The following is a 16,271-nucleotide window of genomic DNA, read 5'->3' as shown; positions in this document are numbered from 1 at the left end:
GGGCATGCAGTTAAATTAGTCAGCAGGACTGATGGTTGTATCTTGGTAGAATAAACCATGGTGGGATGATGTTCAGTTCTTAAGTGTGGTGGCTTGGATTTCAGTCCAATGTTTGTTTTGAGCTAATTTCCACTGTCTTTAATAATGCCCTGTCATGTGTAACATCTCAGAATCCTGATACTCCTTTTCACTTGTCACTTTCGCTGTTCAGTCTAAAATAACCTCAAATGAAAAATGATCAGAAAAACCACTTTCTATACCCAAATTAACAAAAGATACTGCAAGACACATACTAGCTTGGTGCTAAGTATTGTAAAGCCAAGCAACGTTTTTGTTTGAATAGAACACTCAGGTGAACACTTGGAAGCATTCATGAAGTTATATGACTTTTGCTAATCTAGAACATGAGATATGAGACCGTATCACAAGGCTAAGTGAGAAGAAATGATTCAGTAAGTGATACGGGAGATAAGATGAGGATAGACGTCAGTTACTCCTGGATGTAAAGTTTCTGGAGTGACACAAGGTCTGAGACTAGGAAAAGGGAGTCCTTTCAATTATTAGAAGAGAAGGGGCTTCCAACAATTTCTCATGTGAACTCTCTTCAGAAACTATGAGAGAAAGAACCCCAGCAAAATGAAGGAACAAATTAAGAGAGAGGCCCTTGAACCATGCTCCAGTGTGAGAGAAGCTCAGCCAAGGTTTTCAGAAGGACAAAAGTCACCACCACAGACCAGAACCAGACCATGGAGGAGGGGGCTCTGGACAAAACAAAAGAAAAAGAACAGGCCAATTAGAGGTAGCCCCAATAACTCAAGTGGAAAAACAGTTAGCTTGAGACTGCTTTTTTTTTTTTTTTTTTAAGTATGACATCGTTTATGTCAGTAGAGAGTGCTAGAGTCATGATGAAATGCATTCCAGGAATGACGTCAAAGTCCTCACTAAGATATCCCCAGGCCTGGTGCTTAGGAATTGTTTAAAGAAATATCCTAATTCAGAAGGTGAGTTCTGTATCCTTTAAAAAGAAGTATCATCACACAATCTAGAAACATGGAAGTAAATTCCAGCGCAAAAAGCCTGTTGTGTCTGGCCAGCCCAGAATGTTGGGAGTATTGCCCCTCACGAGTGAGACTTGGAGTGGGTGTGTGCAGAAGTTTAGGGATGCAACACGCCCGGTTCTTATATTTGAATAACAATATAGGGAGGGAAAGTCTTCAATTAAAATAGAGGAACGAGGGAGCTGGGGATATAGAATAGTTGATAAAGTACTTGTCTAGAATGCATGAAGCCCTGGGCTCTACCCCCAGGCCCTGACAAAATCAGGCATGGTGGCCCACATCTGTAACCCACCGCTATAGAGGATGAGGCAGGAGAATGAGAAGTCTAAAGTCATCCTTTTCAAGCCCAGTGTGGGTCGTGGGTCTTATATGAGATCCTGTCTGGAAAACATAATGGATTGAGAAAGTAAAAACCAAGGGCAGAGAGAGCCCCACCTCTCTCTCCCTGAGAAGCTACAGACATAATGGTTGCACACCCAGCTTCAGGGAGGCAAGTCTAGTTAAATGCTGTGGGTTCAAAAGAGAAAACTCAAACAAACAAATGTTTTAAAAAAAAATCTCAATCATTCAATTTTACCAAAAATGACTTGGGAGCCAGATGTTGGAGTGAAAGACTACTAGCTCAGAGGGGCAGAGGAAGCTCCCAACTGACCTTCTAAGTCCCCAAAAGGAAGTTCTCCACACCATCTTAAAAACTGTTCAAGCTGAATGTCCCTCCCTTAAATTCCTGTTTGTCTCTCTATCCATCCTCCTGACATCCTCTTACTCTGAACTTTTTTCCCTCTGTTCACTTCCTGTCAACTTGTTGCTTGCTCTGCCTCTTGACCTCTGGTTGACTTCACTTAATCCTGTTTACAATGAACAGAAAGCTCTTGGATGAAAGGTCTGTGCTAGACCACACCACAACTAGAAACAGGTCTGTCCAGTAAATAACACAATCTGTGGGTTCATAGTGTGATGACATACCCTGCAATAAACAAAACGAAACACCAGGAGAGGAAAGAAGTGGTTTGGTGTCAGGAAAATGGGGTAAGCAGTTAACAACTGGAGAATTGTGGTCAAAGCATATACACATTTATATGCAAAACTGAAGAGAATATATGTTTATCTATCTGTTCCCGTGTACATGATTGTTTGTGTGTATAAGGTGCCCTCCAAAGCCAGAGGACATACATAGTTGGGTCTCCTGAAGTTGGAGTCACAGGCAGTTGTGAATCACCAATGTGGGTGTTGCTAACCAAACTGGGTCTGATACAGGAACACCAAGTACTCTTAACAGCTGAACCATCTCTCCAGGCCCAACAATAATTTTGTTTTAAAGGATTAAGCACCGATACTAAGATTTCTGAGAAGAAATAATACACAGGGGCCCTCCTTACTAAACAATAAGATCACTATCTGTCTTAGTGTTCTACTGCTGTGAAGAGACACCATGACCAAGGCAACTCTATTTATAAAGAAAGCATTTAACTGGGGGCTTTCAGAGGGTTAGTCCATTATCATGGTGTGGAATAGGCGGGCATGGCAGTAGAAGGGAGAGGGAGAGTGGGGAGGGAGAAGGGGAGGGGGAGAAGAGAAAGGGGAGGGGGAGGGGGAGAGGGAGAGGGAGGGGGGGCAGGCCACCTATGTGGGCTTTTGAAACTCACGGTTAGACTCCAGGAATACAAAGGCTGGATCAATTTCCCTCATGGACTTTGAATCTAACCAACAAGTAGACATTAGGCAAGAAAATACATGCATGTGCAGACTGTAATAAGAAGAAATGTAAATAAAAACATGTTCTGAGAGTAAAGAGCCACTTCAGTTAAGGTTTTCCAGAATGGCCTCTTAGAGATACATTGAGTTTTGCTGAAGCCAAAGCAAGGCCTATAAATTGTTAGAAAGACACTTACTAAAGGGCAGAGGAATAATAGCTCAAGCCGGGAAATGGGCAGAGGTCTGATCACATTGCTAGGAATTTAGGAAATTCTGAGCATATAGGTAAACTTTGAAGCATGGGAGCTGGGGAGAAGGCTCCATGGGAAAATGAGCTGGTTTTTAAAGCCTGGCCACCACAGGTCTACCCCTAAACCCACCTAAAGGTGGAAGGAACAAGGAGAAGATAACCTCGCATTGGCAATGACCTGCAAGACACACAGACACATCGTGAGACTGCACAATAACAGATGCTTTAAAAGAGCTTCAAGAAGTGTAGTGTATTGCACACCCATCAGGGGAGCCAACCGTCTCAATATGTTTAGTCGGCATTTTATAAAAGTGCCTTGGGCCTTCTATTTATCTTGAAAATTGAAGTGCACCACAACTTGAGTTCCACGTGTTTATGGTATAGTCCAGATAAAACCGGAGATTCCAGAATTCTTTAATTATCCTCTCTGGAAAAAAAAAAAGTTTTGACTCCCAACTATCGGCGAGGGAATGGGGATGGGGCTGGGGGTGGCTCCTTGTTGCTTTGGCTGAGGTCAAGGGATTTTAAAATGCCCTGCAGGTCCGGTGGTGGAAGGCAAAAGATCTCCGGTTCAGGTCAGGGCGAGGAAAGGCACGTAGGAGGGCCGCTAGGCGGAGCGCGGGGCGGGGCAGCGGCCTCAGGGCCTGCAGGGCCTCCAGCGCCATGCCTCTCCTCTGCGTGCTGCTGCGCGGCCGCCTGCAGGCCGCTCTGCTCCGCGGGCGTGCGCTCGGGTCCGCGCGGAGCTGGAGCTGCCGAGGAAGCCGAGGAGCCCCGGCCGGAAACGCGCGGGCTGGGCCGGGAGCGCGCGCTGGTGAGGAGGGGTGGGGGGCAGGGGCGGGAGCGCGCACGGGGTGGGGAGGATTAGGGCAGTTCGAGAGCGCGCGCTGGTGGGGGAGGCAGGGGCTGGAGCGCGCGCTATTGGGGGGGGGGGTGTTGGAGCGGGAGCGCGCTTGGAGGGAGCCCGGGGCTGAGCAGGTAACGGTGAGCCTGGGCCTAGCCTGCAGCGCGGGGACGAATCCATTGCGGACCCCGAGGAGGGGAGCCTGGCGCGGTCGGTGCCTCCTCTAGGCCGCGCTCGAGCCCTTTGCGGAAGGCCGCGCCCCTGTCCTGCGCGGTGGGCTCGTCCTGGCGGGAGATTTTCGGCGGGTAGGCTCTCTCGCATGCTCATTGCTTTCTGCTTTTTCCACGCCCGCCGCCATGCCCTGCTCGGAAGACGCCGCGGCCGTCTCTGCCTCCAAGAGGGCTCGAGCGGAGGATGGCACTTCTCTGCGCTTCGTGCGGCTCTCGGAGCACGCCACGGCGCCCACCCGCGGGTCCGCGCGCGCTGCCGGCTACGACCTGTTCAGGTGAGAGCCGCAGCGGGACGGCAGGAATGCAAACACCGAGCCCCGGTGCAGTCGTGGCCCCGCAGAGACCCGAGTTCACCTTGAGCAAATTCAGTAGGGGTTTGGGCGAGCGGAAAGTAAAGGGTTATAACATTTCCAAAGCGTTACTGTGCAGCGTGCGCTCCACCCTTTCCAAGTGGAAGGTCCGGATGTGCAAGGCTTGTTCTTGACCGAAGGGTGACCGTCTGCAGTGTGCACGTTAAAGTCTAGGAAAAGGGTCTATGGAAGCTGTGTACTTCTCTTATCCCAGTCCAAGGACTGGGAACTTAAGGAAGGAGCTCCAGGGCTAGCTCATGAGGTGACTCAGTGTAAAGTCACCAAGCCTAATGACCCGAATGTATGCATCTAACATTCCCTGTCTTGGGAGAAATTAGATACTTTGGCCATTTTCTACATAAGCGGGTGTTTGCTGTGTATTGGGAATGGCTGATGTTACATAAATTCCGTGTGACTGAACGTACACTTCTACCACATGCCAGACTTCCCGCGCCGTTCATTGTAAAGCCTGGTTTGGTTGGATCAGGAAGGGAGCTGCAGTAATAACAAGTCTCTTATACTCTTATACAGTAGTATTTGGTAGATGGACTTTCTAAAATCGCTTGTGATCAGCGTCCACCCCCAAGAGCTGCTCTGGGAGACCAGCTCTCTTCTGCCACTGAAGTTCACAGCCATAAGCGTGGGAGGCAGAGGGAATGCAGTGCATCTCTGCCTCTCACCTGTGTTTTAACATTTTCTTCGGGAGGTTCATTCTCATCAAGAGAAGCGTTACAAAAGTAAAGTATAGGTTTATATGCGTTCGCAGGTTCGAAGTGTGCCTAGCGGAGTGAGGGCCCATTGAGTGTTAGATGTTTGCTCTTTGGTCGGCTTTTCATATTCTTTCTATGAATTAAGTCTGCCTTCCTGCTCCTCATGCTAATTTGCCAGGCTTCACTTTCAGAGACAAAAACCACAGAACACATAGCAGAGACAATGTTGGCATCTCCCTGTTCCCCGCTCCCACATTCAGAGTTTTGTCTTCTTGCTCTGCCTAGGTGCTAGGATTAAGGGCCTGAAGCCATCTTTCTAAAGCTAAAAGAAAGTGCCTCCTACCTTGTAAGTAAACCTTTTTAGGTGAGTTAGGAATCTGCCGTAAGATTGTTTATAGGACCTGTTTATATGAAGTAATGGCACGCGTTTTATATGCATCATCATAAGAAGGAATGTTAAAAACACTTTAAAATACTTATTTGCCTTTCAGTGCCTATGATTATACAATATCACCCATGGAGAAAGCCATTGTGAAGACAGACATTCAGATAGCTGTTCCTTCTGGGTGCTATGGAAGAGTAGGTAAGTCGCTAAAGGAGCCGCTAACTACTTCTCACACCTGTCCTTTATGATAGCGTCTGTCATCTTAGTGTCGTGTGGCCACAGCGAAGAGATAATGCTTAGCCCATTTTAAAAAACTAAACATGGATTCACGTGTCTGCTTTTCCTTTTTTTGACTTTGTATTTCAAGTATGTTCTCGAGCTAATAGGATGATCACGTTGACCCAGCTGTTGGCTCTTACAACTTCACAGAAAAGTGCAGAGTTTAGGTGTTCTTTAGTTGGAGCTTTTCCAGTCTACAAATGAGGTCACATTCTTTTTCAATAACTATTTGCATAAGAAAATGGGGCCATACAGTGATGGGTTTTGGCATTTTATATTATAGGGGGGAAGCTGCCAGATTGTCTCAACCTACTGAACCTTGTCTTGGTCTGCCTCCTAGAGATTAGAGTGAGGGGCAGTCCACTCTAGAGAAAATCCTTGAATCAGTTACTGCTGAGGAAAAGGGGGCTGTGAGTTCGTGGGTTTGGATTTTTCTAGGGCATGTCACTTGTCTAGAGCGTGAATTCAAAACTTGCCAAAAATATGAATGCTTTTTGTAACTTCAAAATAAATAGGAGAGAAAAATATCAAGTCCTTGGATAAGAAACCATAACACTGCCTTGTTATGAATCTGTTGAACCTCTAGTACTTTGGCCTCCCAAAAAAGCAAAATGGGTTTTCCTGGTCTCTACCATCATTGAACTACACTAAAGTCCCAGGCCAGAAAAGCAAAGAGTTGGAAAGAGGTACCATCTTAAGAAGAGGTAGCAGCTATTGACACAGCGCCTTCTACAGGTTACTCTGAAACGTAGTTTTAGATACTAGGATTACTGAGGTGGGCCTGTTGGCCAGGCCAGCAAGAAAGCTATAAAATGTTTCCCATTTTTAGAATTAAAAATGTACAAGAGTTTGATATTTGATGCATAGCTATACATATTTTAGTTCATCAATGTGAGGGCTTTGGCCATTACTCATTGTTTCATGCATACAGGTCTCCTAACCTGAACAATGAAGAGAAGCCCCGGGTTCTCTCCTAAGCTCAGCTGTTCAGTTAGCCTGATTCCTTCTTCCCATCTAGGATCTGCATATTCAACTCTCCAGTCTTGAACCACAAGCTGGGCCAGAAAGATGGCTTAGTGAGAAAAGCACTTGTCACAAAAGCCTTGACGCAAGTCCCGTCCCCGGGGACCTGAGTTTGCAGAGTTGTCCTCTGACCTGGCCCGCCCGCGCATCAGACACTTGGGCAGTCACAATGAGCGACTGGGGGGATGGGCGTGCTTACTTTGCAGTTCATTCCAGCAATCCATAGCTTGCACCTGCAAGTCATGTGGTTGGGCTTTGAGATTGTTTTGAATTTTCTAAACTAGCCTCTCCAACTTTAGCGGTATAGTATGATAAATGCGCTCTTTAAGAATGATCTGTTGAAATTAAGATGAATATGTGAACATGAGAGGAGACCATGGTATTTAAATTATGCCAAAAATAGTGTATCGTTTCCCCTTACCATTTAAAATATCCACTGTTTTCTGATTTTGTTTTTTAGCTCCACGTTCTGGCTTGGCTGTAAAGCACTTCATAGACGTAGGAGGTAACATTTCTTTATTCTATGAAATTTTGTAGTATCCTTGCCACTGGGAATTTGTAAGTCTGAATATGCAATAGTATTGTTTGATGGTGTCTTAACTTTTAATGATCATATTATGTGAAATACATATTGTCTACTAATAGCAGGCACAGTGTGATGAAGGGGTTTTATCTTGCTGTCCTGATATTCTATACCTTACTGCAAAATTGATTCTTAAACTAGGAAAACCTTCTGTGTGACTATTGGGTTATAGTTTGCTGAACTAATAATAATAAGCAAAAGGCTCTGGAAAGGCATCTCCAGTTTGTAAGGGTTTTCTTAGCTCTGGGAGAAGGAAAGGCCGGACTTGTAAAGTGGAACAAGGTACTTTCCCCCATGTTGCTTTCCTGCATTTACCAAAAGTGTGTTCAGAAACACCTGTTACCGGTGTTGCCTTTGTGGCTGTGTTATCTAGTAGCCAGCTTTGCTACAGGTGTGGTTCCTAACCATACATTAATATGTAAAGAGTCTTCACTTTCCTGATAGGCTTCTTCACATATGAATTGATTTCGTGTATGCCAGCCTTTTGCCTGTGTGTATGTATATACACGCACTGTGTGCATGCCTGGCTCTCCCGGAGGCCAGGATGGGGCACCATCCCCCGGACCTGGGGTTGCAGGTTGTGAGCTGTCCTGTGCATGCTGTTAAAGTTAACTAACCTAAGGGCTCCTCTGCAAGACCAGCAAGTGGTGTTAATCACTGAGCCATTTTTTTGTGGGTGATAGATTAATTTTTTCTCCACCACTAGTAAAATGAGCCAATTCAAGCCAGATTAGATTATTTTAAAAGCGGGATTATTGGGAAGTTGCTCTTGGGCAAGTTCACCGGCCCCAAGGATTGAGGTTGGAGGGAAGAAGAGAGAAAGGGAGAGTGCATAGAGAGACGAGAAGGAGAGAGACCAAAATGTCTGGATTAGATAATAGGCATGTGCCCCCTAGGGGCAGGGTATCGAGGCTGGGCCAGATATGCCTTGATGTGTAAAATACGCACTTCAATCCCTTGTCCCGGGCAGGGGTCAACAACCAAACCTCTGGCCCAAAGGCCAGGCATATTAGTTTCTGATGTCTTATTGGGGCACATAGCTTGACCGTTGCCTTCATCCAGTGCTTCACTTAAGGCATGTTAGCCCTCACATATGGGTATGCTAGATTTTCTTGCAGCCATTTTTTACAGAACCATGCCTCCCAAAATGGTGTTGTTTTTTGAGATGAGAAAACTGGCTTAGAAATGTGTTTCTAACAGCAGTATTGTCACCAGTGGGTTAAAGCTACCGACGGACTTCCTGTCCTGTTTTAAGTGCTCTGTGCCAGTGTAGGGGTTAATTTAGTCCCGACCTTCTTACCTTTGATCCCGACCTTCTTACCCTTCTTACCCTGACCTAGTGTTTGGGAAGGAACTGGTGTCTCCCATGGTACCACTAGGTGGTGCTGTGGGGCAAGGCAGAGACATAGGTTTCTGATCTGTGTAGCCTCAAGGTTGATATTTATGTCCTCTCTGGTTGAGAATTCCCAGGGCTTAGTGAGTTACATTTAATTTTCAAAAAATACTTGTAGAGGCCAGAAATGATTCAGCAGTTGAAAGCACTGGCTGCTCTTCCAGGTGACCTGGTTCAGTTCACAGCTCCCTTGTGGAAGTTCAGCTGCCCGTGGCGCCAGTGCTGGAGTATCTGACGCCCTCTGTGACCTCCTCACGCACTGAATGCACATGGTGAACAGACATCGAAGCAGGCAGAATATCCATGCCCATAAAATAAAAATAAACCAACTTTTTACTGACTCAAATACGGTCACTTAGGATATACTAATTACCTAACTTAAAGTTATAAAAAATTTTTTTAATATATTTTAATGAAATTTTGAAGTTTTTTTTTTAAAGATCTATTTATTTTATGTATATGAGTACACTAGCTGTCCTCAGACACACTAGAAGACGGCATTAAATCCCAGTACATATGGTTGTGATCCGCCATGTGGTTGCTGAGCATTGAACTTAGGACATCTGGAAGAGCAGTCAGTGTTCTTAACTGCTAAGCCATCTCTTCAGACCTCAAAGGGTTTTTAAAAGGACAATCTTTGTCTGTATAATAGAAATTAGCATATCTACATCTGAGGGGCAGGAGAACTAGGTAATGTGTGTGAAGCATCCAACAGTGTTTGGCACACACTAATTCAAGTCGACAGTTCTGTCTCCTAAGGACATAGCAAATTCTTTATGTGGAAACTTCTTTTTCCTCTCCAACTTTGTTTCTAAATTTTACTCTGCTTAAAACAACTGTCTGGGGGAAAATCAGGTAGTTGGAAAGTTAGTTTGCCTGTTGCTTGGTATGAGGTTATTCATAAAATCACATTGTGGTATGTTCTTGGATACAGAATATCTAAAAAATTTCTCTTAGGTACAAGTTTATCATAGTTGGCAAGTGACGGGAGATGCTATTAGAAGCCTCGGGCTGTGAATAAGGGTCAAAAGGAAAAGTTGACTATGCAAGATTGTGTTCTGAATTCACATCTGGAAGGTGTGGAGCATTTTTACCAAAGAAGTTTCCAACAATGACGTGCCAAAGTCTTGACACAGAAAACCTTGCCTGATGTCGGTTAACCGCTGCCAGTTCCGATGCCTGGTTTTTCCACTTATAACCTGCCAAGATACTCAGTGCATTCTCGAAAAGAGAAGTGAGGACGCAGAGACAGGATCAGTCTCTGGCTTGCCTCTTTTTTGTAATAGAAGCACTAGGATTGAACCCTCGGAGCAAGTGTTCTGACCCCCTTCTTTAGTCCTCTCTTCACTTGTGGTTGTCTTGTAGGTGCTGGGAACTGAACCCAAGTCTTCTGTAAGTACAGCTGGAGCTCTTAACTGTCGACCAAGCCTCTAGCCCGTCTTTTCACATCTTCATGAGATAAAATCTCACTAAGTTACCAGGTAGGGGCCTTGAACGTGGCAGTCATCCTGTGTCAGCCTCCAGGTGGTTAGAACTGTAGGCCTTTGCCACCAGAGCCAACCTTGTTTCAATTATTTACTCGCCTGCTAGTCGAAGATTTTCACATTTTCATATTCCAGGCATATAAAATGACCTGACTCTAGAATTCCAGGCACCTATTTGAATTCTCTCAACAGGAGAACTTGGAGATGCACCGGGGAGGTATATAGTCATTTTCTAGCAACTCGTGAAAAGAAGACATTAAAAAAGAAATAATAGATAAAATGTAGGAACGTGTATGGTCCTGCAAGAATGTCCAGCCACGGGGAGACGGGAAGTAGGGCCATGGATTGTCTTTTATTTATTATATTGGCCAGCAGTTAGACTGTTGCCATCTGTCCCAGCACAAATGGACACTCAAATGTTGCTGCTAAAGTTGGGATGGCTGTGCTGCTTTTGTGGGGTGACCTAGCAGTGGCCTCATATATATACCATGTCTCCATCCTTTGACCCAGGCAGGTTTTTGTAATGTACCTGAGTTGGCACTAATGTACAAGGGTATACATTGAGAGCTTTCTGTGTGTATCCTAGCAAAAACCCATGAAAGCAACATGACTGTTTGGTGTTATGTAAGATAATATTAGTGTAAAAACATTGTCATTTCCTTTCTACATGTGTATCTAAAAGGAATGACTTGAGTTTATGCTATTTCAAAGAATAACTGCTTCTTTGGTGTGAATGTCACTTTTATTTCCTCAGAGGGTAGATAAGATGAAAGTCATACCCAAGCTGTATGAATACACAGCTTGGTCAGAGCTCAGGACGTTTCTTCTAACTATCCCTAGACCTAAGCCTGGAAGCTTCTAGCCTCTGTACAATCTAATCTTCCAAGCTGACTGATTCAGTCCAGCTTCTCTTGGCTTCTGACTGAAGTGCTCTGCTTAACGGCCTCATCATAATTAGGCAATATGTCCTAATCTTCTGGCTCCTTCCTGTTCTCTGGCTCATTCTGTCTCCATCTGTGTTAGCTTGTTCTCTCTGCAGTCTGTCTCTGTACAACTACCCTGATGAAACTGCTGTAGACACATACCATCCCTCCCACCCACTCACCCCCCTTTTTTGTTGTTTTTTTGTGACAGGGTTTCTCTGTATAGCCCTGGCTGTCCTGGAACTCACTTTGTAGACCAGGCTGGTCTCGAACTCAGAAATCCACCTGCCTCTGCCTCCCAAGTGCTGGGATTAAAGGTGTGCGACACCACTGCCCAGCTTCTACCCCCAACCCCTTAAGTAGCCTCTCTTTCCTCTGCCTTTCTTGTGTGAGTTGAGTGTATCCTACTCTGACTCATTCTGTCATATCTTTCTCTGACTTGTCACTAGATGTCACTTTCAAGCAGGGCTGCTTCCTTCTACAAACTAACCTTACCTTCTCTGTTAGGGATGAAAGGTGTGTACTAAGGGCATGTCTGTATTCCGACTGGATCATATAGACAGAAAAGGTCTTTGGATGTGATCCCTTGCCAGAGCAGCCATGTCACTGGGTTTAAATTCCTCCGCGCTTTGGGGTGGGAGAGTTAAAGTAATTATAAACTTCATTACTATAAGATCGACGTTTACCTTGTGCGTGGTGATACTGTTTGTGTAACCAGAAGAATTTGGAAGTCAAGTCAGTCCAGGTTATCTTTCACAGATTCACTTGTAATAGATAGGCCTAAGAATAAAATGTTGGAACCTCAAAGGGCTTCCATGGTGGAAAATTTCCAGCCTTCAGTGGTCATTCATTCTACCATGGAACAACATGCTCTATACGAAGGAGTTTCCTTGTTAAATACAAGCTACATCACCCTGCAGTCAGCCTCCCTCCGAAGAGTCTGAAAACAGCTGGCCCAATCTTCACATCGGTTCTTTTCCTAAGTATTAAGGACTAAACTAATAAACTGGTAAAAAGGAAACCTTATATAATATTTGGATTGGTGAAAGGTTTGTTGCTGTTCTACTAGAAAAAAATAGATCCTCAGTCTAGACAGAATGAACTGCCTTTGACACGTGTTAGATCTCCATGTTAAAAACAGAAACGGAGGGCTGTTAGCCACATTATCTGTGCTTCTGTAAACACATCAAGTTCCTGACTCCAGGACAGCCCAGGGCAAGTCTGGGGCATGTAGCTCCTGGGCCGTGGCAAAGTCTCCTATAAAGATCTATTTTACTTTATAATATCAAACAGGTACCAATTGGACAGTTTAAAATAATCTTGGGCCAGCAAGATGGCTTTCTGGATAAAGGTGCCTGCTGCTGAGCCTAATGACTTGAGTTTAGTCAGACCCACGAGGTGGAAGGAGAGCCCTGACTCAATGGTTGTCTTCTGACCTCCACACATGTGATGTTGCAACAACAGAAATTTCAAGTGAACTCATTAAGCTTACCAGCTGGAGTTTGCTGAGCGATTGTGGTTTAAAAGGGATAGGGTTGGAAATGAAATGAGGAATATATATATAAACAGTGGTTCTCTGCTGAGCATATAGCACTGACCTCCCTCTGTAGGTCACCAAGCTTTGGAGTCTTGTTTCTTTATGATTCAGTCAGAACATCAGTGGAGCTGTTGGCAGAGAAGACGTGAGGCCCTAGTCTTTCCAGTGGTAGTCATCTGAGGGGGTTGTAGGTGATGACGTGCTATGCTCAGCTTGCAGTAGGAAATGCACACCACTTGATAAGCATTCAGATTGGAAAATCGGGACACATTTTTTAAATTCTTGCATTTTAGTTAAACTTGTGTTCAGACTCTGTAGGGCCTAAGGGTGACTTTGTCAGTTGTAATCTCAGGAAGTCTTTGGCAAAGTGGTTTTGAGGTCACTGCAGACCCCTGATGAACGAAGCTAACATTGCTCTCTCCTCCAGCTGGTGTCATAGACGAGGACTACAGAGGAAACGTTGGGGTTGTGCTGTTTAACTTTGGGAAAGAGAAGTTTGAAGGTGAGTTAAGTCAATATGTTCATGGAAACATTTTGAGCTACCTGTGTCAGTAAAAAACTAACTCTAGTTCTCACTGAACAAGGCAGGTTACAGAAAATGGGTCAGTACACATCGATGGTAATCTGTGTTCTGCTTTTTCTTTGAAGTGAAAAAAGGTGATCGGATTGCGCAGCTCATCTGTGAGCGGATTTCTTATCCAGACTTAGAGGAAGTGCAGGTGAGTACCGTAAACTGTGAGTGGAGAATGCCTGGTGTGTCCGTCCAGTGGTGGACGGGGCGGCTCAGCTGATGAGCTGCAGGGCTAGTGACTGGTAGTCTTCAAGCAAGGTTAGGTCTTTAGTTTGACTCTTGATTGTCTTTCCTCAGAATGGGTCCGTGCAGTGTGCAGAGGCTCTAACTGCGGCTCCTTTCCCTTCCTCCTAATAATGTCTTTCAGGCCCTGGATGACACTGAGAGAGGCTCAGGAGGCTTCGGCTCCACGGGGAAGAATTAGAACTTTGCTGGAAGTATCAACACTGGAAACCAGAAGCTTTAACTTCGGAAGCATTTGGTGTTCTAGGAATGCAGGAAAGGAGACTTCTATCACATCACATTGGAACGATTCTGTTCCCTGGTTGATGGTCACCTGTAAGTCTGTACTGTGAGCATGGCATTGACATGCAGACTTGGTAAAACCCAGGGTACAGTTAGATTTTTTGTTATTGTTGTATTATTTAAATTATAGCTTTCCAAAAACTGTTTTTGATCGTAATTGCTGTATCACTTGTATTTTTTTTTTTACCCAATAAAGTTGTCTTTTAGCAGATACGATTTTACATAAGCTGACTGAAGAACATGGAGGCTGAGTCAGGAGGATTGCAGTGACTTAGGCTAGCCTGGGCTAGTATGAGATGCTGTCTAAGGAAAGAGGGTAGTGTTAAAAGTTACTCCTTGTTCTCTGCACTGGTGCTGTGTGACACTGGAACTTAGAAGATCTACTCACCCCAGATTTTGAACCCACAAAAGTACAATTTAGAGTTTATGGTACTGTGGGGGAGGGACTACAAACAGGAGCGGAAATGACTTAAATGTATCACTGAAAGCCTGCCCACCCAGCATGGTGACTGCTCCTTAAAGCTGTGAACCTGGAGCACACCGCGCAGCCTCCAGGCCGCTCTGTGGATCCTGAGTGCCTCAGTAGGGCCTCACCCTGTGTGACTTTTCCAGCAGTTTCCTGCCCGACACCACTGTCTGCCACCCTGATTGCTTCCCCTCACAGTCCCACTGTCTGTGAATAGAAATCTTAAAGGCCAAACGAAAGTTAGTATTAGCTACAGATTTAGGAGTGTCGGAAGATAAAACTATGCAAGGCATGCCATCCTTCAATTGATAATGTAATCTGCCGCTGGACATTTCGGCTTTTTCTGCTAGTGTAAACAAATCAACTGCCCCGCCCCGCCCTGCCACCAGGTAATTGACCTGATCATTTTAGCTGAGAAATGCACTCTTTATCATCCTAAGAAAGGCTGGCTTGGCTATCTTCCCCAAACAGAAAATAAAATAAGTTTGTGTTCCGAACTTCCCCATTTGGAGGCTGACTGTGTGTACACAGGTGTCCTGTTGCTTTTTCTAATAAGAAAAGAAAACAGAAAAGGCATAAATTAAAATTTTAGAGGTTACTTCAAGAAGTATATGTTTTAAAGGTGTCTATTTGAAACTACGTGGTTAAATTGGGGAGTTTTTTTTTTTTCCTGTAATTTAGCAGGTCTAAAGGAATAAGTCTAGTATCTATATAAGGCTATAGACAAATTAAGACTGTCTTGGTCCTAATTTAAAAATGAGTTTCTGGGGGTAGGAAAGATAGCATAGTGGTTATTGCCTCATGGTTTACCTCCTGCTGAGATTTCATTGAGCACATGAATATATGCAATACAGAGAGACACAAATGTAACTATTTTTAATTCTCTTGGAAAAGACACTGTTGGGCTTGGTAAATTCTTTTTCTTTTTTGTACTGTCTATAAATGTTCAAAAACATGGTTCAGGAAAAAGATTACATTTTTATGTGTTGTTTGAGACAATGTTTCTCTGGTAGCCCTGGTTGTTCTAGAATTTGCTCTGCAGACCAAGCTGACCTCGAACTGAAGACATCTGCCTGCCTCTGCCTCCCGAGCGCTGGGATAAGAGGCGTGTGCCACCAGCGTCTAGTTTATGTGCATCTTTTTATTATTATTATTTTTCGAGACTGGGTTTCTTTCTCTGTATAACCCTGGCTGTCCTGGAACTCATTCTGTAGACCAGGCTGGCCTCGAACTCAGAAATCCGCCTGCCTCTGCCTCCTGAGTACTGGGATTAAAGGCATGCGCCACCACGCCAGGCATATTTCACTATATTCTTAATGCAGAAAATGTAAGTTTTGAAGAAAGCCCAAATATAGAAAACGAGTTGGGAAACTTTACATTCAAGGTTAAGTTAGGTTCTTGCCAAAATATTGAATAAATTTAACAGCTCTCCCAAGTTTTTAAATCAAAGAATATGGTTCATATGTGGGAGTGAGGTCTCAGCTTCTGTGAAGACCAGACTGACCATGGCAAATACTGCCACCTTGTGGCATCTTACTAAAACAAGGCTGAACATCATTTCTAGTGTGTAGGTGCTAACATTGCTTTCACTCCAATTGTTCTCTTATTAGATGATATAAATGAAACAACTAAGGTAAAGAACTACCGCATGCGACCCTTGTGACCTAAAGGGCAATATTTAATATACTGAGTCTGAAAAATAAAGACAGATATAAGAAAAAGTAGAGATGGTGGACCTAACATGCACAGCAAAGAACGCCTGGCTAATGACAGCAGTCACTCTCAGCGGAAGAGAAGCTTAAAGACTTGAGTGGTGATGCACACCTGAGATTCAGTACTTGGGAGGTCAAGGCACGAAGATCCCAAGTTTGAGGGCAACAGAGGCGATCATGCTATGAAAACAAGTGATGTAATGATTAAACAGCAAAGGCGAAGCGCAAATAAGCCAGACTTAATGCCACCAGGGCG

General features: G+C 44.5%; 1 protein-coding gene across 2 annotated transcripts; it reads left to right on the top strand.

Annotated features, from left to right (window-relative positions):
• Nucleotides 1-3,634: 3,634 nt before the first annotated feature.
• On the top strand, nt 3,635-14,048 carry Dut (deoxyuridine triphosphatase). Of its 2 annotated transcripts, none has more exons than XM_085834504.1 (7): nt 3,635-3,811; nt 4,193-4,349; nt 5,626-5,717; nt 7,282-7,326; nt 13,169-13,243; nt 13,390-13,460; nt 13,680-14,048. In XM_085834504.1, the coding sequence occupies exons 1-7, from the start codon at nt 3,667-3,669 to the stop codon at nt 13,734-13,736; spliced, it is 642 nt and encodes a 213-aa protein (XP_085690630.1). In that variant the 5' UTR covers nt 3,635-3,666; the 3' UTR covers nt 13,737-14,048. The 2 variants fall into 2 exon arrangements, with proteins under 2 accessions (XP_085690630.1, XP_021009004.1); XM_021153345.3 differs by having other exon boundaries at nt 3,635-3,814; nt 4,217-4,349.
• Nucleotides 14,049-16,271: the final 2,223 nt, after the last annotated feature.

Source organism: Mus caroli, unplaced genomic scaffold, assembly GCF_978045245.1.
Source record: "Mus caroli unplaced genomic scaffold, Mus_caroli_1 scaffold_2, whole genome shotgun sequence".
NCBI lineage: Eukaryota > Metazoa > Chordata > Mammalia > Rodentia > Muridae > Mus > Mus caroli.
The sequence above is the reverse complement of the archived record's forward strand: the minus strand, read 5'-3'. Positions and strand labels throughout refer to the sequence as shown.

What these genes read in the sequence shown, in the direction of transcription:
- Dut (XM_085834504.1), top strand. Translation starts at nt 3,667, where the DNA reads ATGCCTCTCCTCTGCGTGCTGCTGCGCGGCCGCCTGCAGGCCGCTCTG. An exon ending in GCCGGCTACGACCTGTTCAG is followed by an intron (nt 4,350 to 5,625) that starts GTGAGAGCCGCA and finishes TTTGCCTTTCAG; the next exon opens with TGCCTATGATTATACAATAT. An exon ending in GCACTTCATAGACGTAGGAG is followed by an intron (nt 7,327 to 13,168) that starts GTAACATTTCTT and finishes TCTCTCCTCCAG; the next exon opens with CTGGTGTCATAGACGAGGAC.